This window comes from Terrapene carolina, unplaced genomic scaffold (genome assembly GCF_002925995.2).
Source record: "Terrapene carolina triunguis isolate 2854851 unplaced genomic scaffold, T_m_triunguis-2.0 Scaffold233, whole genome shotgun sequence".
NCBI lineage: Eukaryota > Metazoa > Chordata > Testudines > Emydidae > Terrapene > Terrapene triunguis.
Genome location: NW_020664584.1, coordinates 1,016,664 through 1,043,944, shown reverse-complemented (window position 1 = coordinate 1,043,944; position 27,281 = coordinate 1,016,664). Strand labels below are relative to the sequence as shown.

Below are 27,281 nucleotides of genomic sequence, written 5' to 3'. Positions count from 1 at the left end.
TTATGCCACGTGGCAACACTACTGGTCATCCTGCAGGTATCCCTTCTGCCCCTGGACAGTCGCCCCCTTTTATCAACACAAATTCCCCTCCATATCATTCCTGATGTCAGAGGATCTCAGGGTTGTGAAGGTTACCGCCTCACCCTCCACCCCTAATGCCTTGACCAAGCAAATTGCATGCATGAACAGATAGCTGATATGGTATCTGAGGCAGAGCCAGCCTCTTTTGGGGTGGGGGGTGGTCCTCATGTTGTTTGGGCCCCTCTTGGTGAGTTATTGTATAGCCAAAAAAGAAGGAGCCACTATCTTTTTGGTAGGACTCACTAAAACTGGTCATGTTACACTTTATAAGCTCTTAGGGACAAGGATCATATTTTTGTTCTGTGTACAGCACCTACCACAATGGGGCCTGGTCTGTGACTGGGGCTCCTAGGTGCCACTGCAATACAAATAAGCTTTTTATTATTTAACCTAAAAGATAGCAAATGACAGAGGACCTTTTTCCCCTACCAGATTCTGCCCTTTCTTAGGTCAAATGTTGAGCACCCTTTCATTCTTAAGGACAGATTCATTGAAACGTGGTCTTACATTTTCTATGTGTTCCGTCTCAGGTTGCCATTTCAAATGAGACTGGAGAGCTGCTGCTTGCAGCTGTCAGTGAGGATTCCTCAGTCAACCAGATCTTCCACGCCGTCGGAGCCCTGAGTGGCTTTGGGCTTCCTCTAGCATCCCAGGAAGCACTTAGTGCCCTCACTTCTCGTCTTAGCAAGGAAGAGAACGTCCTGGCGTAAGTTTTGCAAAAAATAAAACCATTCACTCAGCTGCATATTCATCCTTTGTAAAGATGGTTTTTTGAAGTGAAGGCCACTTGCACATGTATGTTTTTTTTTTTTTTATAATGCAGATTTAGTGAATTAGACACTGCATTTCCAGCGGTGATTTCTATCCACTCCAATGTCTACTGCTTGGGAGAATAAAATGCTTGTAAATGAGCTGGTGAAAATATGCTCTCTTCCCTTAATTGTTCACCTTCAGGTTTTGCAAACCAGTTTTTAGTATTTTCATTTTAGTTTAAGAACAATGACCTTGGAAGAAACTGACTGGCTTTTTTAGAAAGTAAAAGTTCATTTGTTTTGATCTCTGGAGAATCTGGCTTGTGTTCTGCCTCAATCCATTGCTCACAGGTCAAGAGCAATCAAATTGGGGGGGGGGGGAAGAATCCTTTGTCTGGTGGCACAAGCATCATGATATTTAGCATCCTAAGAATTTTTTAATAGCTTTATTCGAGTCGATGAGCTTGGAAAGAGAATGGAGCTGTTCGGCAGAAGAGCGGAAGCTTTATAGGTGCTAAGACCCTCAACTCCCACTGAAAGACAACAGGAGCTGAGCCTATCAGCAGATTGTAGTATTGGGCCTGTTGATGACTCAGACCTCTGAAGTTACCTGCACTGATTGGCAGTCATTTGACAGTTTTATCTCACAAGGTGTGCTCCACAAGAGCAATTTCTCTGTTTTGAGCATCCAACTGAGGCTCTGAATAAGAAGCTCTTTCCTGCCAGTATTGTAACTTGAATGCAATTTGTTTGCTTGTGACACTCATGTCAATCAGTTTTCTAGTTTGCTTATTAGGCGGGAGATGTACTCAAGAAAACCATATCCTATATGTAATAAGCACTTACTTTGCCAGTGAACAGACTTGTAGATCATGACCAGAATGGACATTTACTATTAAACATCCTGTCAGAATAGTACATTTGATTGAGAGTCTTGACCTAATTGTTGTATACTTTGCTTGTAATTACCTCCATTCCTTTCCCCACACCCAACTCTAAACAATTTTCTGCTCATTTTGAAAAATATGCTAAGTAATTTTGTGTAGTACAGATAAGCGGTTGCAAGAAACTAGAGACCTGAACATCCATCTTTAAAAAAGGGAAGAGGGGGTTGTGAAAACTGTTATACCCTGAGAGTGATCCATTTGTAACACTGTAATTTACATTTGAAAGTCTTGGCCCTAGATTATTCAATGTAAATTCCTAATGTCAGGCTCTAAATCCATATTTAGGGACTTATAGGGGTGTTCTCCTTTTCACAAGTGTTGGGCAGGCACAACTGCTATCAAAGTCAATGGGACTTCTGGATTCTCATCGTCTCTGGAAATCCTTAAGCACTAAAATGCAAAAAATTTGACTTATGGTTTTATCAGTAATGCAAGTGCACTATTTTTTTTTGTATACATGCATCTTCCTTAACCCAATAGTGTCCCTTTACTTGACATAGCTGAAATTAAATATTCAGTTTCCCGTGTACCTCTTCAGGTTTCTGTTGCCCCCTGAGAATCCCCCACCTCCACAAATTGACTGACAGAATGTACTAACGGCCTCTGTTTTCCATTTCAGTTGCTTTGGTTTTAACAATGTTACCCTTTTAAACTGGTAAAATCACACACTACTTGCTCATCCCTGCTTTGATTTTCATTGTTCCAGAACCATTCAGGCGTTACAGACGGCATCCTACTTGTCCCAGCAGGCAGACCTGAGTGGCATTGTGGAGGAGATAGAGGTAGGAACTTGCTTTACTCTTAAATTGCCGAGGCGGTCTTTAGAAATCCGCAGCTCTGAAAGATTGTTTTAGAATGCAGCATTGGCTAACTCCCTCCCTTCTCTGCAGTGTTGGAGTTTGTTCGAAAACTCCTTTCAAAGCAGAATTCTTCCCTGTGAATAAGATTGAACAAGTATGTGGACTCTAGATCTAACAAAGGTGACCTTCAGTTCACATTAAACCCAGAAAATTACTAGCGGTGGTTCAAGCCAATTAATGCCTTTATTTACTACTTCTGTTTTTTCCCAAAACAATGATACTAGAGTATTTTCACAGAGTCATAATAATGTAGGACTGGAATGTAAAGACATCATCTGGTCCAGCTCCCTATGTTGAGGCAGGACCAAGTATATTAGACCATCCCTGACAGGTATTTCTCTAATTTTTCTTTAAAAACCTCCAATGTCGGGGATTCCCCAGCCTGCTTTGGACACCTATTCCATTGCTTACCTATCCCTATAATAAGAGAGTTTTTCCTGGTATCTAACCTAAATCTCCTTTGCTGCGGATTAAGCCCATTACTACTTGTACTACCTTCAGCAGAAATGGAGAACAATTGATCACTGTGCTGTTTCTAACAACCCTTAACATATTTGAAGACTGTTATCAAGCCCCCGCTCAGTCTTCTTTTCTCAAGACTAAACATGCCCTGTTTTTTAACCTTACCTCATAGGTTTTCTAAACTTATCACATTTGTTGCTCTCTTCTGCACTCTCTCCAATTTGTCCACCTCTTTCTTATAGTACAGTGCCCAGAATTGGTCACAGTGCTCCAGCTGAGGCCTCACCAATGCCAAATAGAGCTGTACAAATACCTCCCATGTCTTACATATGACACTCCTGTTAATACAACCCAGAATGATATTAGCCTTTTTTGCAACTGCATTACATTGTTGGCTCATATTCAATTTGTGATCCACTATAGCCCCCCAGATCCTTTTCAGCAGTACTATCGCCTAGCCAGTTATTCCTCATTTTGTAGTTGTGCATTTGATCTTTCTTTCCTAAGTGTAGTACTTTGCACTTGTCTTTATTTAATTTTATCTTGTTGATTTCAGACCAGCTTTCCAGTTTGTCAACGTTGTTTTGAATTCTAGTCCTGTCCTCCAAAGTGCTTGCAACTTCTCCCGGCTTAGTGTCATGTGCAGATTTTATAAGTGTGCTCTCCACTCCCATCAGCCAAGTCATTAATGAAAAGTTGACCCCTGCAAAACACCATTTTGCTTATGGTCTTTCAACCAGTTGTGACTCACCTTATAGCTATTTAATCTAGACAATATTTCCCTAGTATACTTATGAGAATGTCCTGTGGGACTGTGTCAAAAGCCTTACAAAAATCAAGATATATCCTGTCTACTGCTTATAATAATTTGTTCCAGTGTCTTTTCAGATATCAGAGTTAGTCTGACTGATCTGTAATTCTTTGGGTCTCTTTGTTCCCCCTTTTAAAGAGAGGAACTATGTTTGTCTTTCTCCAGTCCCCGGGGACCTCACCTGTCCACCATGAGTTCTCAAAGAGAATTGCAATCATTCTGAGATTGTTTCAGCTACTTCCTTAAGTACCCAAGGATGAATTTCATCAGGCCCTGCCAACTTGAATACATCTAACTTATCTAAATATTCTTTAACCCTATTTTGGCTTGTGTTCCTTCCCCTTTGTTGTTAATCGTAATTATGTTGAGCCACAGTTAACCTTTTAGTGAAAAGTGATGCAAAATAGGCATTAAATGACTACTTGATATTGTCCATTATTAGCGCTCCTTCCCTGCTAAGTAGAGGACCCACACTTCCCTTTGTATTTATTTTGTTCCTAATGTATTTAAAGAACCTCTTCTTCTTGCCTTTTATGTCCCTTTTATATCTTAGCCTTTCTAATTTTGTCCCTAGATGTTTGTGCTATTCTTTTATGTTCACCCGTAGCAATTTGTCCATGTTTCAATTTTTCTGTAGGAATCCTGTTAATATTCAGGTTATTAAAGAGCTCCTAATGGTGCCATATTGACCTCTTACCATTTCTATCTTTTCTTCTCATTGAGATAGTTTGCTGTTGTGCCTTTTAATATTGTCTCTTTGAGAAACTGTCAGCTCTCCTTTCCATTAGATTTGCTTCCCAGGGGACCTTACCTACCAGTTCTGAGTTTAAAGTCTGCTTTGGCCTTGTTCTGCTGCTCTCACCCCTTCCTTTTCTTAGAATCTTGAAATCTCATTTCATGATCGCTTTCACCCAAAATACCTTCAACCTTCGGATTTGCAACTAGTTCCTCCCGGTTAGTCACAATCATGTCTAAAATGACTGTCCCTCTAGTTACTTCCTCTGCCTTCAGAAACCAAAAGTTCTCCTCAGTACATTCCGAGAACTTACTGGACATTTTTTATTTTGCCCTACTAGTTTTCCAGCAGATGTCTGGGTAGTTAAAGTCCCTCATTACTACCAGGCCTTGTGTTTTGGCTATTTTCATCGCTTTAAAAGTTGTTCAGATTACAGTAGAGAAAATTCTCCTAGTGATCCCAATACAAATACTCCATGAGTGTATGTCTAATAGATGGAATTAATCTGAGTAGTTCTGCTGTCAGTGGTACTTGTCTTTACCTTTCATACAATTTTTCTCACTCGTTGCTGCCAGGACCTTGTTGCCCGCTTGGATGACCTAGGTGGGGTATATCTGCAGTTTGAAGAAGGACTTGAGACTACTGCATTATTTGTTGCTGCTACTTACGGCCTGTCAGACCACGTGGGTACAGAGCCAGCGATGAAGGAGGTATGTAACAGATCCTATGATCCAGAAGGTGTAGTAGCTGGTAAAAAAACACTTATGAAAGACCATTAATTATTGTATCTGGAGAGCATTAAAAGGTGTAAGCAGCACGTATAACTGAGAGCAGAAATTGACCCATAGCAAGGACTTATAGGTTCTAAAGTTTTACACTGTTTTGTTTTTGAGTGCAGTTATGTAACAAACAAACAAAATCTACATTTGTAAGTTGCACTTTCACAATAGAGACTGTACTACAGTACTTGTATGAGGTGAATTGAAAATAACTATTTCTTTTGTTTATCATTTTTACAGTGCAAATATTTGTAATCAAAAATAATAATATAAAGTGAGCACTGTACATTTTGTATTCTGTATTGTAATTGAAGTCAATATATTTGAAAAATGTAGAAAAACATAAAAAAAATTAAATTTCAATTGGGATTCTATTGCTTAACAGTGCGATTAATCGCAATTAAGTTTTTTGAGTTAATCACGTGAATTAACTGCAATTAATCGACAGCCCTAATAGAAATCATTATTGCAAGCCCTCTACAGGGTCATTTCCTTAGCATCTTTTAGGGTAAAATTCACTGACCCTCAGTGTACCGTTATAACCTGTTTTGTGTAAGGACCTGAAAAAAGAAGCTAGGCTGAGCCACTCGGTGCATCATTCAGGTAATAGCAGCAATGGAGGGGGTTGAGAATGAAGCCTGTGTACGGAATTGGAGTTCATTCTTGGCCCTTTTCCATGCTGCTGCCAAGCAGTAACTTGGATGTCGCTTTTGACACAAAGGTTCTGGTGAACACAGTCGCACATTTCAGACTGTCAGAGTCCCAAGACAGAAAAAAATAAATTGGTCCAATTAGAGAAAATTGTTTAGCGTTGATTCTAAATCAGACTGTCAGGAGCGCTTTTGTTGGATGACTTTTTAACTGAATGGGGAAAATACCTTCTCTTCAGAAAGCTGCCCGAGTTATTTTAAAGTTTAGCGGGTTTATAATATTTAAAACAACTCCCCTTACAGTTTTCATGGTGTTAAACCAGTGTATCTGTTGATGATTAAGTCCCCGATCCTGCAAGATGCTCTGTTCTGTTGAAGAGCACTTTGTGAGATTGGCACGTAATAGAGGATCTGATGCTTCCATCTGGGTGCCTTCAATTGGGGTCTCTTGTCCATTGACCATCAGTAGATGCAAACACAGGGAAAAATGAGACATCAGTAGATATGAACACAGTGGAGACTGAGCAACTAGAGGAACTTTAAATGCATTTGAGAAAACTAAAAGGAGATTGTTTAGGAGGTGACTGTGGTGGGTGTTTTTGGTCTGGTTTTGTAATGATAAATGAACTGTATCCGTTCCTCGGATATTGGACGGACTCTCTGGGATATGAGGTGTGTGTATACAGGCCTCTTATTGGCTTTGAGTACTATGCCATTTTCATACCCGAAGTTGGCCCCAATGCCTGTGCTTACATCAAGGGGTAGTCTTATAGTTTGAAACAAACAGGAATTCTAAAGATTCTGTATTAATTTGGGCTTCACCCTCCTGTCTTGTGCTGGGAACTCTAGACCCAAGAACAAGAATCCTAAGGTTCAACCCAGTCGAAGAACAGGTAACTAACCTTCCATTGTTACAGGGCTGACCTAATAATAGTTTAAACAAAATGAATTTAAAAGAAAAGAAACATAAATCTTGTGGCTGTTGGGTACTGTATTTGAATGAGACTATTTTGCCAGTCATATCTGCAGAGAGCTCTAAGGTAAAATCACCGGAGTATTAGTCAAGGCTTCTGTTCCTGCACAAGAAGGTTTTTAGCACTTTGTTAGCCTAGGCCCTTTTCAAATGTTGGGGAAAGCGGCCCTCCCTCTCCTTCCTTCCCCGCCACCCCCCATGTTTGGCTAACACATGATTGGTTCCTCTTTGTTTCAGGATCAGATAATCCAGTTGATGAATGCAATTTTTAGCAAGAAGAACTTTGAGACATTCTCTGAGGCCTTCAGCGTGGCTTGTGCTGCAGGCTCTTTATCCCAGAACCGCTACCACTTGCCCGTCATCGTTGTCCCTGATGGGCCAGCAGCCGTGTCTCATCATCAACCCATCCTCAGGGTGAGCTCCTAGATCTGAATTTGTCCATAATCTTGGCTCAATCTGCAGTGTTGCAGGGATGGGATGGCTTAGTGCGTTGGATAACGCCTTTCACTTCTGGCATCAGGGCTCAAGTGCAGACTTATTTCACATAGGCATTGAATGTGGATTTAGGAATTGAGTCTTATGGATCCCTGTGTACTGGGGACTAAGCAGAGACACTACCACAAAAAGCACCACAGTGCTCAGCATAATTGCTTTTATTAGGAGAATTAATAATGTTTCTCATCCCTATATGAAGGCATCATAAGGAACTTGGTAGACTGAGGATGCTGTGTTTCAAACTTGACATGTTTGGCCGTCAAATCATGGGGAATAGTAGTAGAGGGCAGGGGATTCCTACAAGTGAGTTGTCTTTGGATGCTTTTCCATCTTCCAAGAATTAACTCCCTTGTTGGGTAGCCTTCCCAGAAATGTGGATCTCACTCTTACTAATCACTTTTTCTCTTTCTAGCTGCAAGTGACCAATGTCATGTCACAGCCACTGACTCAAGCTGCTGTAAAGCTAGACCATGCCAAGTCTGCTTCTACCAAAGCCACTGTCCTTCACCAGATGCCGTTTGCCGTTTCAGAGTAAGGAACAAACCTGTTTCTACTGTTTGACATAAAGCAGCAACCTCTGTTATAAAAACAGGGGATTATTCCCCTTCTCTGCCTCTCATAAGAAAGAAACGCTTGTTAAATGATGGAATATCAAGGCACCATAGTGATTTATTGGTGAGCGTAGTTACTTTGAGTGCTCTTTAGTAATGATACTGAATCATTACCACATGTCATTTCCCTACTGATGCAATTCTCCCCACCCAAAAATATTTCTGACTGCTGGGAGGGAACATATGGTGTTTCTCCTCTTTCCCTAACTCCTTGGATGGATGAAGAATGATTTTGGCAGGGCTGATCTGTATGCTTAGGGTTGCCTTACTTATTTTGGATAGTGTGGTATATGCTTATCATAATTGTTTGTTCTGACATCAGACTTGCACCTGAGATGTGGACTTAACGAGAGCCACATATGGTGCCCTACAAGCCATGTTTGGGGTTACTGCCATAATCCATCAGTTCAGACTGATCCAGCAAGAATTTGTGAGGGTGAGATGAAGTTGCCCCGCCTTCAAAAGAAATGATCATTCCTGCCCTCCATTTTACTGTGTAAATTCACTCTGTTATAAACTTACTGTTCTTCTGCTCATGATTGTTAACCGTTGCAGTTACTGTAGATAGAGCATAAGTGTTTGTCTACAAGAAAAAATGCTGTAATAAAACTACGATGTAGTGTACCTAGAAAATATCAGACTTAAATGTAGAAGATATTTTTATTTTTGGAAGCGTTAAAGTCTCTTCTTAACCAGAAATGCTGAATTCATGCTAATATTTTTCAATTTGTATATGCTGCTTCTCTCAGATACTTGTAAGCTGTAGTAGAGGAAAATCTAGTATACCTTGCTCTTTGGAGCCTTTCACTTCTGTATAGTTGCACAAGTTTCCTATTTGTTAGTTTCCTATATAGATATTGTAGAGCGTGTGTTTTCTGTTCTTTATATCTCTGCTCTTGTTGTCACAGAGACATCTTTGAGCTGAACTTCATGAATGCCAAACCTGCCAGTGGATATTATGATTTCTCCATCAGCGTCGATGGTGACAGTCGATTAATTGCAAACAAAGTTGAGGTGGGTGTGTTTTGATTGCTGTCTAATTGTCAAGTGTTTGTTCAATGGAACTACTTTTAATGTATCCCATATGAAGATCTGGCCCATTGTACTGAATGTGTGCTATCACAATCTTCTGCAAAGCAGCAGACTTTGATTTAGCCTAAGGGGTTGAGCATGGGTCTGGGAGTCAGGAGACCGGGGAGACGGAGGGATGTGAATTCCTAGCTCTGCCACTGGCCTGCTCTGTGACCTTGGGGCAAGTCGCTTCACCTGTTTCAGTTTCCCTATGTGTAAAATGGCCACAAAGTACCTGAAAATCTACTGATGAAAAGTACCCAACGCTTAGGCTGTATTATTATTGTTATGACTACCTCAGGATCAGAAGCTAGATCTGGAGGGGATCAATTAGAGTAATTTTACTGATTATTAATCATTTAGTAGGTAATATATGTACATCAAATACAGAACAAAGATTAGTAACATTGGCGATGTAAAGCAACTGTTTGCATAACATCCATTAGTATGAAGTGATGGAAGAACTCACTAGAAATATTGGTTCTCCAAGCTATTCAGAATTTGAGTCCATAAACTTCAGGATGTGGCTAAAGAGCCATGTTACGCAGTTCCTTATATAACATGAACATTAAACAGTTGATTTTTAATGTCTTTGTACATACTCTACAGTCAAACTTATGTTCCTTCCATCTTGAAAATAGGTAGACATTGATGTTCGTGTCAGAGCAAGACTGAGAGAGTCAAGTTGTGGGTGCAAATTAAAAAGCGCTTGTTCAAACACACCTCTGCTAGTAGAACAGTTGCCCACTGCCTGTTAGTCAAGGAAATGTAATTGTGACTAAATGTTTGTGATTCTACTTTTTCCCCAGATTTGCTCCAGGGAGAACATTCCATTCACAAAGTCACTGCAGTGGTGACAGTTGGGAACAATTGTCACTCTCCTCAAGTGATGTGTATTCTGAGGGGTTAACTTTTTGCCCTCAGTTGCCGCTAATGAAAAAATTAGCATTTAAAATCTTACAGTTCAGTCAGCACAGAATGGGGGAAGGAAGACACTTATTTACAAGTGCTGGCCTCTGCCATGCTTATCAAATTGGCGTTGTAATTGTGGTAATAATTGCACTTAGAGTGTCAGGAAGGGATTGATGGTCTTGCTTAAACTCTCTCGAGGCATGTGGCGCCGGGGGAATGCATTAATGCCCATGGCTTTGTGTGATCGTCTCCTAATAAGAAGACTCATTGTTAGCGGGGAGGGCTGCGGGGGAGCTGTGTGTTCGGAGGCTGTCATTACCATTAATTGTCCCTAATGCATAGTAGTTTTTGACTGTAATGAGCTAAACTGCAGGGTTATTACTCCATGTGGAAAGACTGCATTTCCTGGCATTAAAATATTTGTGAGATGGGCTTGTGTGTAATAGTCAGTAAAGGGAGCTTCATGGAATAGCACTGAGGTGCTCTCAGTTGCCTTTAAAACTGGAAGTGGATCAGATTCTCACTTCCTTTGTTCCTGTCCTAGAACTAATATGAAATTCTCTTCTCTGGCTAGTTTGGGGCAGGATCCACTAACAAGAAATCTTATGGGTAACATCTGTATTGAAATCTCTAATTCTCAGTTGTAAAGGGACAGAGTCAAGATTGGCAGGGCCAAAATCTAACCTACCTCTTTTTTGCTTTGAACATTGCAAATTAAGTTCTTTATGTAAGAGAAATCCTCTTGTGTGGCAGGGTCTGGAACTCAGAGCAACCCTACAGTAACAAACCATAGTACATGATGGGAAAACATCTTGGCAATGCATAGATTTTAACTCGCCAAGGAATGCTTTTATAAGATGGTGTGAAGGCCAAAATTATAACAGGTTCAAAAAAGAATTATATAAGTTCATGGAGGATAGGTCCATCAACGGCTATTAGCCAACAAGGTCAGGGATGCAACTCCACACTCTGAGTGTCCCTAGCCTGTGACTGCCAGAAGCTAGGACTGGACGACGGGATGGATCACTCAATGATTGCCTGTTCTGTTCATTCCCTCTGAAGCAGTTTGTATTGGCCACTGTTGGAAGACAGGATACTGGGCTAGATGGACCCAGTGCTCTGACCCAGTGTGGCCATTCTTATGTGAGGAGAACAAATGTGCCAATTAAAAGCTATACTCTGCAGCAACTATTTATGATTGGGAGGAAGCTGGAAGTAAATCCCACTTGATTTGATTGATTACTTGGATTGTCAACTCTTGGGGCAGGGGCTGTCCTGTTTGTACAGCACCTAGCACAGCAGGGTCCTGGTCCATGACTGGGACTCCTTGGGGCCACTGCAATACAAATAATAACTTGACTCTAATCATAAAGGAGAATTTGCTAAATTGAAGTAGAGGCCAGTAGCATTTGTGAGTCCTTTGGTTTTGCCTGGTGGTAAGAGATGGTGCAGAAAGACCTACCAGAGGTCTAAGGCAAGAAAAATATAGCAGGTTACTGTCAGACTTGTTAGCTAGATATTAATAGGAACTGAGAAAAGTAGAAATGTATTTTAAAAACTGCGAGCAGAGTAATATACATCGTTTCCATTAATTTTAAAAAACGTATAGCAGGATCTAGTTGCTTGAACCATCTTCCTATGCTGTTCTTTGGAGAGGGGTACTATTATCTAAAAAGGGTCAGGTATCTGACCATAATAGACAAGCTGTACTTTACTGATCTCAGTGTGAGGTCTGGATTGTTGGCGCATGGGTGTGGGGGTTGGTATGGGAGTATATTCTAAATGAATGCTCAGTCTCCAGCCCACCCCCAAATTCTGGCAAAAGGGGTACTTCAAACTTGTTCTCGATTATCTCTTATGCATCTGGGAGTAAGGGGGATTTCTAGACTTCTAAAGGAAAATGTTGGCATGAACTTTGTGTGTGTGGGTGTACTGTTAATTTCCCTATTATGCTTGGCTGCAGTTGAAAGTAAAGGTCTCCACAGAAGTTGGCATTACAAATGTGGATCTTTCTACTGTGGATAAGGATCAAAGCATTGCACCAAAAACCACAAGGTAAGGCAATATTGTGTGATATGCACTGACAAATGACAATATTGAGCCGAGGCCGCTGTTCAGTACCTCCTGATCTGCTGCTATGGAAGCTCAAGTAGTCTTTTGTATCTAAACGTCATCAGAAGTGTATCTGTGCCTTCTCCTTTCAACTCACAAATCCTTGGGAGCTCATTGGGGAAAAGTGGCTTTTTTTTAAACTGAAGAAAGTGCTGACAGAAGCTAGACAAGCCCCGTAGCCCTCTGTTACTTCCATGCAGCTGCTTCATATTGGCAGTGTGCTCAAGTTAGCAGATATAAGTAGTTAAAATAATTGCTTAAGTGCTCATGGTATTGGCAGATTTCATCTAGAGGAACCTCTAAGATGAATGTGTGGTGGAAGGTCATGCTACTGCAAATAGAGCTGGGTGAAGCTTGTCAGCTGAGACTTTATTTTAAGGGGGAAATGCAGATTCAGCTAAATTGTCTGTTTTGCCAAATTGTTTCAGCCAAAAAATTCTGAAAGTTTAAAACATTTTGTTTTGACATTTTCAAAACAAAATGTTTGAGTTGGGAGTGGTAAATTTTCATCTTGAATTTTTCTTCAATTTTATTTTTTTTAAATGCAAATGAAACATTTTGTTTCCGGTCAAACAAATAACTTCATTCAACCCAAACCAATTTTTTTTTTTTTTTTTTACTTTATTGGAAATTTAGTTTTCGGGGTGGTATTTTTTGAACTGCCAGCAAACCAAGAAATCCATTATTTGCACAGCTCTAACTATAAATCAGTTTTTGTGGGGTTTCTTTAAATCCAATATTTTCCCCTTAATATACACAAATAGCTTGCAGAAATAAATCATGCTAAATCATTACTTTTTTCCCCTCAGTTTTGTGGGAGGGCAGTGATGGAACAGAGAGGCATTTTAATTCTCTGAACTGATGGTCTGTTTTATCAAGTAATCTACAGTAAGTCCCCTATGAGTAAATCGTGACACTGTTAGCCAGACTTACATGTCAGTGACTCCAAACCCTCTGTTGGAAAACCATCTCTAATCTCTTTTTATTCCCCCACCTCCTCCTTAGGGTAGCTTATCCAGCCAAAGCCAAAGGATCATTCACAGCTGACAGCCATCAGAATTTTGCCTTGTCCTTCCAGCTGGTGGATGTGAACAGTGGAGCCGAGCTCATCCCTCACCAGGTCAGGATGAATTTATGTAGTTATCCTGTCATCTGGATGCTGCCTCTTGAGGCATCTTAGGCAGCAGTTGCTCTTTGAAAAGCTTTCTTAGGCTTTGAAAACCATCCTATTGTCTGTGTTTGAAACAAATTGTGATGGGAAAATTGTAGATAAATACTTTGTGCACCCAAAAGGGAGGGAAAGAAGATTGGATCTGAACAGAATAAATCCAATTCACTTACTTTTTTTTGTTACATTTTAAATAAGCCTCTGCTAAGCTTTACTTCATGGCTTATTTAGAGAAACAAATATCGAGTGGAGGAAGCTACATCCTGTGCTGTAAAAGTGCATTTCTACCTTGGATACAGAATGTTCCCTGAAACTCTCACGCCTAAGGTTGCATTCGATGTACCAACCTCACAGTCCAGAGACCAGGCATGTGATGATAGTAATACATTGCAAGTAGCGCTCATTGCAGCCACAGCAGGAAATGGCCAGCACCCAAGAGACTTTGTGGACTGCGCTGGTTCCTATATTAGTGTGGCTACTGTGGGAAGGATTGTGCTCAAGTGATTCAGTAAGGTGTCCAGTAGTCAGTACTCCTGAATTCTATTTCTAGCTCTGCCACTGAGTCACTAGCTTTAGGTACATCACTTGCCACCATGTGCCTCAGTTTCCCCATCTGTAAAATATGAATACTTGCCTGCCTCAGTGTGTCAAAACCAGGATTTCTTCCTGCAATGAAAATCCCTCTATAAGTATAAAGCCATTATCACTTTCCTTCTCAGACATTTGTCCGTCTTCACAACCCAAAGACTGGGCAGGAGGTGGTGTTTGTCGCAGAACCAGACAGCAAGAATGTGTACAAGTTTGAACTGGACACTGCTGAGAGAAAGACAGAGTTTGATTCTGCCTCTGGTACCTACACCCTTTACTTGATAATTGGAGATGCCACTCTGGAAAATCCAATCCTGTGGAATGTGGTATGTTGCCGACTGTGCAGTGACATGGTTGTGGGATCACTGACAGTGTAGCGAGAAGCAATAATAGAAGCCTAGAAGAATAAAGAAACAAACGCTGTAGTTCTGTGTGGCTGATCTTGCTTCCTTTTATGGCATATGTAGACTCTTGGTTTAAAAAAAAAAATTGAATCGGTGCAAAAGCAAGACTAGAATGACTTTTCAGCTGTGTGTGTCATGGAAGAGCAGCCATGGAACAGGCTCTCTGAGATCAGTCCTGTACTGACTGGGCATAGGCTCAGAAGCAAGCTGTCCCTGGAAGTAGCTTGTGTGTACCAGCTGGGATTTGAACATATCCAGCTGCATAGTGCTAAATGAAGGGCATTCCCTTCCCTGTTCAGAAAAGGAAATGTCAGTTTAAAATGCAATTCAGTAGGTCTATGTGGTGAGTTGTTCATTGTAGTGTGGCTGAATTGCTTAGTCGTCTTTAATGCCTTCATTATGTTGGGGAGTCTGGCTCTGTGGGGGAAGGGGGGTGTAATAGCCTTTATAGGTCATACACCAGGGTCATGGCTTTGTAATTTTGTTCAATTCCATTTCAGGCTGATGTTGTTATCAAATTCCCAGAGGAAGAGGCTCCATCCGCAGTCCAGTCAAAGAAGCTTTTCATTCCCAAGCCAGAAATCCAGGTACAGCTCAAAAGATGGGAATGAATTCTATTTTTGATGGAATATTTCACTTTTACCCTTATCAGTGACAGTCTTAAAAAGTAGCCTCCCATACGAGAGCATCTTCACCATGTTAGTGATGCCCATTAGAGGAAAACAAAAATAACTTCTTGGTGGATAGGGAGTTTGGGGTCGCATTACTTATCAGTAGGCAGAAATAAACTCTGTGTCCCAGTGGTGTGGCAACAAAATATTGTGCCATCATTGCTCAGATATGGATCTCCTCAATGAGAACACACTCTGTCTCTGATCTCTGTTAGAGATCACACTTTCTATGCTTCATCAAGTGGAGACCAAAGAAAGCTTCCAGCTCCTAAAGATCTCTCCCCCTACCTCTCCCTCCAGGTCAGCTCATAGAGTAGCATCCATGGGGCATGTTGAGTAGCCAGAGATTCCCTGTTTTACAGACTACAAGGAAAAATTGACATTGCAAGAAAGCAAGGAATTACATTTGGGAGGGGGAGACACTTCCACAAGAAAGACATGGACTGGGCCTTTGATACTTAAAGGGGCCACCCCAATCAAAATTAGTGTGTGGGACCTGTTGCTGGGACAGAAACTTGTCACCTGTTGCGCTGAAACTATTCTTGTGAAGTGCTTCTAAAGGGACTTCTCTCCACAGCACCTGTTCAGGGAACCTGAGAAGAGGCCTCCTACAGTGGTGTCCAACACATTCACAGCCTTGATCCTCTCCCCGCTGTTTTTGCTGTTCATTCTGGTAAGTTGAATAGATTCCATATAGAATTTCTCTTCTGCTCTACAACCCAAAACTAGCACAGTAAACTACTACAGCCACACCTCTTACCTACACTCTGGTTAGGAGTAATTAAGTCAGTCTTGCTGTGATACAGAGGGAAGAACAGTGTCTTCCTAGAGGTCCCTTCTAACTCAGATAACTCTCTGGTTCTGTTTCATTCTGTGCTGGACTTCCAGCAAATCATCTTAAGGCACTGAACAGGTTAAGGAAAATGTAATAAAGCCCCTTAGCCTCGGTAAAAGTGCTGTTTTGATTCCCAGACATCGAATGAGAGGCTATCAGGTGACTAGAGGAATCCTTGCCTCACTCAGCAATATTACTTATTGGCTGATATAGCTTCTCTCCAGTCCTTAGAAAGAGCCTGATGTTAACGAGGCAGGGCATTATGGAAATGGGATGTTCCAAGCAAATTAATGGAGCTACTCAGGGCTCAATCTAGGTGCAAAGGGTTGGACTAGGTTCAGTTCTAACTTCCTGTCCCTAAATTGTTTTGCTGAATTCATGCTCCAGTTAGAAAACTAAGAGCACTGATTAGGATGAGGCATCATACAGTGTAAGCTTCTCCCACATGGCTCTGCTGACATTCTCAGTTCTGACCTCAGTTGCCCCTGCTGTTCCAGCCTTAGATTCTTCCAGAACAAAGGCAGTCATACCAAACTGCATGGCAATTTTTTGTGATGTGGATTCACATGCTAAAGGACTTGGCTGAGAGACCACCAGATTGATTCCCACTTGTGGACCTAATCAGCATTTGAATCCATATTGACAGAGGTGAAATGTACAGCATCAGCCAAGCACCTGTCATCCACTAAACACCACTTTAGAACTTGCTTGGTATACTTTAAAATCTCTCTGCTCATCAAGTTAAATTATACATGGTTTGGTGGGATAAACATATGGCTCCTCTTTGAACCCTCATCCTTACCTCATTGTGTGTTCCAAATGCAACCTCTCCTCTTCTGAAGGCTTGGGGGCAATCAGACAGAGCCGTGTCCAGTTACCTTGGGAATCCATGGTGCACTTGTTGATGACTTAGCCAGCACTCCCTCAGTGATGCTTCTCCTTTTCATCTTCTCTTCTACTCACTTCAAACTGACATTATTACATGGTCATTCATAACCTTTTATTTCTTCCAGAATTGTAGCTAGTTTCATCCTGGGTTCAGTAACAGAACATTATGTTCACAGTTACCAGTTTTATTCATATGAATTCAAGGCAAATCAGATTTTTCTGAGGGAAGGGTGGGTTTGGAGGCTTTGTTTAGCAAAATACTTGTGAGATCCTGCAGACTCCAAGATAGTATTTCTTTAAGAGTTAAATACCAGCTAACTGATTGCTTTCATGAAACAGACTCGTTATTGCAACTAGGAGCAGTGTCTTCTGCCTTAAAAGCTTGGCAGAAGTAGATGGGATCTTGGGTTGGCCACTGTTTAAGGGCTTGTCTACACAGGGAAGCTATTGTGAAATAAACTCAGGTGTGAATTGAAGCTAAACCACACAAAGACACTGTTAGTGCGGTGTGGGGAGCTATTGTGGAATAGCTGTTTTGCAGTAGCTCTCCCACAGTAACTACTCCAGGCTGTTTTCTCATGTGGACAAGCAGTAACAAACAAGTTGGTTTTGCAGTCTTGGCCATCATTTTAATTGATGAGGAATTTGAAGCAACTCCAGTTTGAAAGGCATGTTGAAGAACTTTGTAGTTAACTGATGACAAATAAAAGCTAATGTCTAATAAATCCATTGTGATTGGGGTTTTATTTTTTCTTTCAGTGGATAAAGATTGGTGCCAACATCTCCAATTTCAGCTTCGCTCCCAGCACCATTATCTTTCACCTAGGTCATGCTGGTAAGTGCCAGAGGCTCTTTGCTTTGTATGACCTCCTTCCCACATGGACTTTACAGATGTACTCTGATGATAAATGGACTCACAACCTATTAACTGTAATGACTTAATAGCATAACGTTTCTCTCTCGTTTTCCTCTTCCTTTCTGCCTTTCAGAATTGTTAATATGGTGATAAACAAACCTGTTTTGTCCATCAGCTTATAACAGCTGTCATTATACTAGGCTCCTCTTGCACACCACTTACCTACACTTAATAGCACTCTTCATATCAGAGGTCACTATTTTTATTGTGTATTCACCCTTTGGTAGATGGGGGATTTTTTTTGAGGCAGTAGAGTGGGGATGAAGGCCTATGGGGTCTCCCTATACTCCTTCTTGAGTCTATTTATACACACGCGCACACACTGTAGACCAACTTGTCCTCATCAGGAATGGATGGGACCTAGTTTTCTCTGAGAGCTCTGAGTTCTCATTGGTTTTTTTGGTCCCTCGCAGAACCCTGGAAGATCCTCCTCCTCTAACACTCACAAACCTTCATATTGCATCCACCAATCTTCCATTTGAAGAGAATTGGACACAACTCACCAGTGCTGCTCTTTCATCAACGACAATGGCACAAGGCCCTTGTTCCCATGGAACTGACTGCAGAGTCTCTCTGGTTCTCCTGGGCCAAGGAGCCAGAGAGAGAATGGAATCCAAGGCTGAGGGGTGGCAGCACAATATGTTATTTCTAAACCGTCTAGTGCCATGAACAGTTTTAACCAGGGTCTTGCTTTGAAATGAGACTTTCTGTCTTGTCTCTTCATAGCCATGTTGGGGCTCATGTATGTCTATTGGACTCAACTGAACATGTTCCAGACTCTGAAGTACCTGGCCATCTTGGGCAGTGTCACATTCCTGGCAGGCAACAGAATGTTGGCCCAGAAAGCAGTAAAGAGGTAAGAGGAAGGGATGTGGATGTAACTGTAGGGTCTGGTTTCCACAAAGCCGGGGGAAGGAAGGCGGCCATGTTGACAGGAAAGCGGCCATGTTCCACTGGCCATTTTCAGCACAAACACCTAATGGAGTGCTAAATAGCAAGTAGTCTAGGTGCTTGCAGTAGGGGTGGCTGTCACTGGAGAATTACCAGCTGTGGAGTTTTGAGGAGAGTGGATTATAAAGCAGCTCAATGAATTGATCAAATACTTTGAATTTTGAGAGCGGGAATGTGTGCTTTTCCTTGGGCATTGACAGAACATGGGTTTTCCTGAAGTCACAGGCCAAGACTTTTCAACTTGGGGCCTAAATTAAGGCACCTAAATGAATGGGCTGTTTCTCAGAAGTGCAGAACAGCCAGCAGCAAGCATGGCGGATAATAGTTACACCTCTACCCCGATATAACGCTGTCCTCGGGAGCCAAAAAATCTTACCACGTTATAGGTGAAACTGCGTTATATTGAACTTGCTTTGATCCATCGGAGTGCGCAGCCCCGCCCCCCCCCGGAGCACTGCTTTACCGCATTATATCCGAATTCATGTTATATCGGGTCGCGTTAAATCGGGGTAGAGGTGTATAAGGAATAGCCAGCATGGATTTGTCAGGAACAAATCATGCCAAACCAACCTAATTTCCTTCTTGGACAGGGTTACCAGCCTGGTGGATAGGGGGAGCAGTAGACGCGATATATCTTGATTTTTAGTACTGCTTTTGACACAGTCCCACATGACATTCTCATAAGCAAACTAGGGAAGTGTGGTGTAGATGAAATATAAGGTGGGTGCAAAACTGATTGAGAAACTACTCAAAGAGTAGTTATCAAAGGTTCTCTGTCAAACTGGGAAGCTGCGACTAGTGGGGCCCCACAGGGTGGGTCTCTCTCGTGTCTGGTACTATTCAATAGTTTCATTAATGACTTGGATAATGGAGTGGACAGTATGTGTAGAAAATTTGTGAATGACACCAAGCCGCAAGCACTTAGGAGGACAGGATTAGAATTCAAAATGACCTTGACAAATTAGAGAATTGGTCTGAAATCACCAAGATGAAATTCAGTGAAGACAAGTGCAGAACACTTCATTTAGGAAGGAAAAATCAAATGTACAACTACAAAATGAGGAATAACTGGCTAGACGGTAGTATTGCTGAAAAGGATCAGGGGGTTATAGTGGATCACAAATTGAAGATGACCCAACAATGTAATGCAGTTGCAAAAAAGGCTAATATTCTGGGTTGTATTAACAGGAGTGTCGTATGTAGGACACGGGAGGTATTTGTACAGCTCTATTCAGCATTGGTGAGGCCTCAGCTGGAGAACTGTGTCCACTTTTAGGTGCCACACTTCTATGATTCTATGGATTTCACTGAAGCTGCTGGTGGCTTAGCATTTTTGAGAGCCAGCCCGCTCATTTAGATGCCTAAATGCAGACTTGGGAGCCTAATTTGAGGTATCCAGGTTTGAAAGTCTAGGCCATAAGGCTTTCCTTGGAAGAACTGTACTTACAACAAAGCACATGCTCTGAAGAGAGTGTTCACTCCCTGGTGTATCAAACATTTACAGTAACTTTCATTATAAGGGTACTCTGAAGTTCCAACCTTCCACAGCTCCACTTACTGGGTGGTAAATGCTTTTGTGGTAAAGGGAATGTTGCTTTGACTTCCCTATACTATAGGGTTGATTCAATTCCCATTAAAGCCACTGGAAAGACTCCTGTTGGATTGGCCTTTAAAAGACATCAGCCATGAGACTACAGTTCTAACTTGCTGTGCATGTGGAATTTCCCTCCCTTCCCCACTGTTATAAAGATGACACTCTTCAAGGAAGGTGGGAGTGCGAGCATGTAACCAGCTACTTTCCTGATGCCCCATGCAAGACCTTCCCTAGCCTGCACAATTGCTGTCAGTATTCCCTGTGGCTTACCCATCAGCACAAACCTTCCTAGTGAAAGCAAACCTTTATAAGAACATGAATCTAAAGCTTAATTAGCTACCATCACCCCGTAGATGTATCCTTGGCCCTCTAATCAGAGTATCCATAGATCCTTCTCATACATACCTCGCTACTGCAAAGTCATCTTTCAAACACACATGCACTTAGGCTGCTTTCAGGTTGTTGCTCCCTGACCCCAACATCACTACAGACTCTCAGCCATTTTCTTCCTCAGAGCCTCGAGTCCCCTCAGTTGCCACACTCAACTGCTGTCATTTTGAGTCTAATTTAAAGATTCAGGCTTTGATCCCTGTCTTGCAAGTGCGATGCCTGGCTGCTGGGCTTACCCCTTAACACATTTTTAGTCAAACTTGTTCTCTTTTTTTACCTTGCCCTTGTTGGTCCCCTGGAAGGAGTTTGCACATGCATGTTCACACATTTTTTACAAAGCAATCTGACCCATAAAACCCGAGAGAAAAATAGTATTTTCAGTAACTTTATACTGATTTATTACCTTTAAAATTAAGCAGTATGCGGAGACTGCAGCTGGGCAAAGATAATCAGCTAGATCGTCAGAGCTCAATCCCTTCTCAAAGCAGCATTTTCCAGCCATCCTCGGGATGCTCAATGTGGTATTTCCCCTCTCCTCCTTTGCATAGAGTTCTCTAGCAGGAGTTCTTTTCTGATGGAGCTGTGTTTTGTCATTCATTCCTGTATTTCAATTGTTAGTAAGTCTGAAGTTTGCTTCTTGCTAAGACGATAAATAGAAATGGTAAAAGTAAAACCAGAAATTGTTAGTGTCTATATTAAGAAATCTGGAGAAGCAGGCAAAGGAGATTAATTGAGCTTATCTCTGACTGGTTCAGCTCTACCAGGGCTTCTGTTAGCAGATAAATGGGGGATGGCTTACTCCCTACCTCTCTAAACAGCCTCTCCATGTTGAGCCATACAGTTTCATTGGTTGTGACATGTAAGAGCTTTTACCAAAATGCCAACTTTAAAATAGAACTTCCACCTGACTGTGGAGGTGGCCCATCCTTCAGGTTCTCATATGAGAATAAGCTACTAAAAGGCATCTTTTGTTGGCTTACTGCCAGCCCAGCGTAACCCTTGTTGCTAGTCTATGTCAGATACTCAGAGCAATGGCTACCTGACACAGACTTTGAGTCAAAGCCATTCTCCTGGTGTGGGCAGCACAGGAGAGGTAGCAGCAGTAATGCTTGGCCTATCCCTGTGTCTTTATTGAAGGTACTGGAAGCCCTGGTTTTGCTTTTTGCTTTTTCTTTCATCTGCTCCAGTTCCTGGAGCCGGGCTGCTCTCCTCCTCGCTGTCCTCTGAATCTTTTCCCTCTCTCCTTTTGGCAGGATTGCTGCAGAACAGAGCAGTAGGTTGGCAAAGTATAGAACGCTGCGGTAAAAGGGGGTTGCTCTTCCTAGAAGTAAGGGCTCTTCTGGAATTTGCCTTTCCCAGGCATTCTGGCTACTTCATTTCATTCTCATCGCTCACTCCTCGGCCAAAAGAAATCTTAACTGAAGCCACTTTACAACCTGCCATGTATGGCTTTGAATCGGGGGTGGGGGTGTATTATTTTTAATTATAGATGTCTTTAGATGTTGTTCTGTTATCTACGTGCATTAAGAGAAAACGACTTCTGTGTGAAGCCTTCACTCTCCCAAGTTTATGTGACACATACATACACAAACACATGTGCATCCTTTTTATTGTGGGCCTAAGGATTCTATACGACAATGAAACAAAAGCTAAATTAATCACGGAACCCCGGGGAGGGGGATTATCATGCCTGTAAGTGAATGGAGAATGTAGTCTAGAGGTGAGCGTAGTGGAAGTGGTCGCTGTACAAACTTGCACTGACCTGCACTGTTTCTGCTATTTCATTCCTGGGCATCTTTACCAGAGACTGAGAGTCAGGTTGAACTGGGTGTGGCTTTGTGGAGTGGGTAATCAGATATCCAGTAGAAGCAAGGCCAAACCACCGACCTCTTTTGACTTGTGACCCAAGCTGTGATTTATCCAAGTATCAAATCAGACTAGATTTGATGGCTCCCTCTGTGGCATCGTAGAGTTTAAGGCCAGAAGGGACTGCTACATCATCTAGTCTGACTGCCTGTATATCACAGGCACCAACACCCACACGCTAAACCCAACAACCCAAATTAGGCCAAAGCGTTACAGCCCGCAGGAGACTAGACTGTTATGTGCCACAGGCAGGACCAAGGTGCACCAGTGCTCATGGCCTATGTAATGGCAGGGAAATAATTAAATAAGATATAGTCAGATAATCTTGCAAGTGACTTGCCCTCCATGCTGCAGAGAAAGGTGAAAAAAACCCAAATTCCTTCCTGACCCCACACGGCAAGCAGTTAGACCTGGAGCATGTGAGCCAAAACCAACCAGCCAGCCAGGCAGGCACCTCGAGAGAGAATGCTCCATGCCACCTAAAAGCCCTGGCCCCCATGTCTGATGTCCCCTCTTCAGCCATGTGGCCCTTGATGCTTCAGAGGAAGGAGATGCATTAAAAAAAAAAAAAAAAAAAACTAAACTCTTCTTTATGGGAAGAAAATCCCTTCCTGGCTTCCTGCATCAGTGGTCAGTCCCTTCCGAATACGAAATCATTTTCAGATCTCCCCCACATCACTTTCCCAATATAAAGCCCTTCATTTCTGCTGTTAATTTGGAATGGGGATGGTTCCCAATTACCATGCAATAGTCCTGTGGGGGCCAGACTGCCCAGCGTGCTGCCTGTCTTTCTGCATGTCTCTTGTTTCTGTGCATGTGTGATATCCTTCATTTCTCCTACACTGTGCACTCTTTCAGGGTTGAGAGAGAGAATCAGACTGTAATACCATTCATCTGATAGAATTGAAACCATTGCAGAATACACTGATGAAAGATCTCTCAAGCTTCTATTTGATTGTTTTGAAGTATATAGAATTGTACCTACCCAGTGCTCTAGGCACGCATAACTAGGACCCAGGATTCAAATTTTCAAAGGGGGACTAAATTTTATGTACAAAAGTACAGGCACAGGAACTGTATCCTTAAAACATAGCACTGTTACTTGTGAGTACAAATTGCTGTTTACATTTGTAATTGCCCAATCTGTATCAAGTATGCTTTGTGTTACATGTGCATGAGTACATTTAGTGTCCACAACGGCCACCAGGTCAAGCCCCGGGAAGCGGCTGTAAAATTTTCCAAGTCCCCACTTGGCCACCAGGTCGAGCTTAAAAAAAAAGAGGGATAAATACCAGGGAGGGAGAGGAATTATTTCAGCTCAGTACTAATGTGGACACGAGAACAAATGGATATAAACTGGCCGTCGGGAAGTTTAGGCTTGAAATTAGACGACGGTTTCTAACCATCAGAGGGGTGAAGTTCTGGAACAGCCTTCCGAGGGAAACAGTGGGGCTGAAAGACCTCTCTGGCTTTAAGATTAAGCTTGATAAGGTTATGGAGGGGATGGTTTGATGGGATAACGTGATTTTAGTCAATAGGTCAATAACGTGCCATCGCTGGTAATTAGTATCAATGGTCAATGAGGGTCTGGCTGGAGAATCTTGCCCGCATGTTCGGAGTTCTGCTGATCGCCATATTTGGGGTCGGGAAGGAATTTTCCTCCAGGGTAGATTGGCAGAGGCCCTGGAGGTTTTTCGCCTTCCTCCGCAGCATGGGGCAGGGGTCGCTTGCTGGAGGATTCCCTGCAACTTGAAGTCTTTAAATCATGATTTGGGGACTTCAACAGCTGGTCAAGGGAGAGAATTATTCCAGGAGTGGGTGGGTCAGCTTTTGTGGCCTGCATCATGCGGGAGGTCAGACTAGATGATCATAATGGTCCCTTCTGACCTTAAAGTCTGAGTCTATGAGTTGAAGATTTGGCCTCATGTCCCTTTTCAGACCCTTTCAAGACACCCCTATCACCACCTCTCAACTCCCTCGCGGGTGCTTTTGAAACTTGGACTGCACACACGAAAAAGCTGACATAACTAGAGAGGAATTGGCTTGATATCCATATGTGAGCTTAGTGTCACTTTGCTTTGGCTGATGAATGTTCGTAACATTAAATTCTCGGTGCCCCAGTGTGGAGTAGGTAAGGAATGGCATTGTGTGTCCCTTGAACACTTCTCCCTTAGCCAGAGCTAAATGCTGTCAGCTGCAGGCAGTAGTCTTTGCCAGCCCCTCAAAACCACAGCCAGGGTTGCTCTGATACTCCAAGAATGCATCAGTTTGCACTTTCCTGTAACAGAGTTCAGTGTACGTGCACGCTCTGAACTCTGCAGAGTGTTGGGGCCTGACTCAAGAGTGCTGAGCACCCATGGCTCTAATTGAAGTCAGTGGATCCTGCAGGTGTCTTGTCCCTTCCCAGGACATGGGTTTGTCATGTATGTGTTAGATTTCTCTTGGCTCAGGTTTTAATTTGGAGAAGACATTTTAAGTCTTCCTTTTAAGGGTACATCTTCACTACCCGCCGGATTGGCGGGTAATAATCCATCCATCGGGGATCGATTTATCGTGTCTCGTCTAGACGCGATAAATCGATCCCCGAATGCACTCCCCGTCGACTCCCGCCTCTCGCTCTGGTGGAGTTCCGAAGCGGAGTCGACAGGGGAGCCGCGGCCATCGATCCCGCGCTGTGAGGACCCGAGATAAATCGATCTAAGATGCGTCGACTTCAGCTACGCTATTCTCGTCGCTGAAGTTGCGTATCTTAGTGATTTTCCCCTCTCCCTCCCCCCCCAGTGTAGACCAGCCCAAAGATCCAAACCCACTCATTCTAATTGCATGAACCAGCAGTTTCTTGGTAAGTTTAAGAATTAGACTAAGCCTGTTGAAAGCTTTGCACTCAGCCACCATTTTTTAATTCAGTTTTTGTTTTGCAAGGCTGGTCACCTCTGCCATTTGCCAGAAATCCACCTTTGCGTTTTCTGGACATTTCACTGCTCCTTCTGTTTGCCCCCCCCCCCTTGTTACGTTATGATACGGTTTATTACATCTTTGCCATGTAAAAAGAAATCCTGTGTCTTCCTTCAAAAGAGCACGGGACACTTAATGAGCAAGGAATTTCAACCTTGCATTGAAAATGTTAATTTTGTTCGGATTTCTCTTTCCTTTCAGGACACATTAGTACCAGAAGAATGGATGAAATAGGAGGGAAAAAACTCAAATCTACACAGAAAAGTGGCCAAGAAACAGTCCAAAGGCCAGAAGTTGGAAGGCAGAAAAGAATTTTTTTTATGAAGTCAAGAGAATTGTGGTTATACTTTTTATTTTTTTTTAATGTTTTCCCTCACTTGTTTTTAGTGACTGTTTGAGCAATTTTGGAATTAAACCAGCAAAGGCCATGTCTTTTCTTCCCTCCCTCTTCACCCCCCCCCCAAGTGTTTAAATTCTGACAGTGCAGATTTTGTAATTCTGACATTTTCCCCCCTTGTGGAATAAAGAGGATGATGAGAGGAAAGAAGGGTTCAATGTTTTATTCCCAGCTGCTTCAGAGGCTGTGATGTAACTTTGGGTTCCATGTGAGAGTGAAACACGTTTTCACTGGCTTTGCTTAGCCCATAATTTCTTTATTCTAGGCAAGGCACACTGTTGTGTGAAGCTTCTCTTTTCATGATGCTGCTCCTGCAGTGTGCCTGGCACTTGCTTTCAGGTCCTTCCTTGGCCTCGCCCCATTCTATTCCAGTGTAAAGAAGTTTGTGCAGCAGGACTTTCTACTCTTGTGCTGTCTTGAATGATGGTTGCAGAGGATACAACTGGGAAGCCCACATCTGCATTTCTCCTGCTGCTTGCACTGGAAGACTGTGTAGACAGGGCCTCTGTTTGTATTAATGTTAGATTCCCTGATCCTAGAACCAAAAGAGTCAAGAGCCAGTTCTTTGCCTAAACTGAGGGAGAAACTGTCCGTGGTGCTGAAATATGAAGACTAACGTACATCCTCCCTTTTACTCTGAATTGTTAATTATTTTTAATAGGTCGCATGCAGCATCAATGAAACTCCAGTGAGGGATGTTCAGCCTAAATCTCTGCCATCAGAGCAGTTTTGTTAGCCTAGCTTTGTTTCCGTTCCAATATTGGGTACAGACCTTGCCACTTCAAGGGTGATTTCTTCGTTTTGTGTCTTTTTATAGTAGGTTAATTTCTCTGTGTGTGTGAGAGAGAGCATTTTTCTGATAAATTAAATGAATGTCAAGAGTCTGCAATGGGCTTGCTGGCTGTGACATAGCGATGTGTGATGGATTTGTTTTGAAGTCTAAAGGACTGGTTAAACACTAAGCCACACTGGCTTTATATTCCTGGGCCATGGGAGCCCAGACTGGGTGTACTGGAAGGCCAAAGGTTAGAAACGTTTAAATACTTGAGTGATGCCCTAGCAATCCACACCCCCATAGTGACTTATCACTCTGATCTTTTAGCTCCATTATCTCAACCTCTTTTTGTGAAAACATGGAATTGGAAAACTGTTTTGGGTGGAGTTTTACCCCCGGCCTTCCTCTTCAATCAGCAACTCCTAACATAGGAATAAACTGAACCCTTTTTTTGTTTTTGGTTTTTTTATTTTGAGACCCCCCCTTTTCTCTGTTTTGAAAATGTTTGTTTGTTAGTACTCTGCCTGGATTCTTCCGTTTCCCTTCTTGCAGCTGTCGCCTATCACTGCAGCTGTAGGGCCAGGGATCCAGGAGTCACCCAGCTAGCACAGGGCAGGATGGCTTAAGGATG

The 27,281-nt window shown here is 42.4% G+C and overlaps 1 protein-coding gene across 1 annotated transcript in view; it reads left to right on the top strand.

Moving 5' to 3' along the window:
- RPN2 (ribophorin II) overlaps positions 1–26,022 on the top strand; it is a 31,946-nt gene extending 5,924 nt beyond the window's left edge. The window contains exons 4-17 of the mRNA XM_026656801.1: positions 612–787; positions 2,487–2,562; positions 5,225–5,359; positions 7,289–7,465; positions 7,959–8,077; positions 9,066–9,171; positions 12,104–12,195; positions 13,258–13,372; positions 14,140–14,334; positions 14,913–14,999; positions 15,661–15,756; positions 17,566–17,641; positions 18,449–18,578; positions 25,680–26,022. Of these exons, the coding sequence (XP_026512586.1) occupies positions 612–787; positions 2,487–2,562; positions 5,225–5,359; positions 7,289–7,465; positions 7,959–8,077; positions 9,066–9,171; positions 12,104–12,195; positions 13,258–13,372; positions 14,140–14,334; positions 14,913–14,999; positions 15,661–15,756; positions 17,566–17,641; positions 18,449–18,578; positions 25,680–25,689 (1,590 nt within the window). The 3' untranslated portion in view covers positions 25,690–26,022. The remainder of the gene's footprint in view (positions 1–611; positions 788–2,486; positions 2,563–5,224; positions 5,360–7,288; positions 7,466–7,958; positions 8,078–9,065; positions 9,172–12,103; positions 12,196–13,257; positions 13,373–14,139; positions 14,335–14,912; positions 15,000–15,660; positions 15,757–17,565; positions 17,642–18,448; positions 18,579–25,679) is intronic.
- The last annotated feature ends 1,259 nt before the right edge of the window (positions 26,023–27,281 follow it).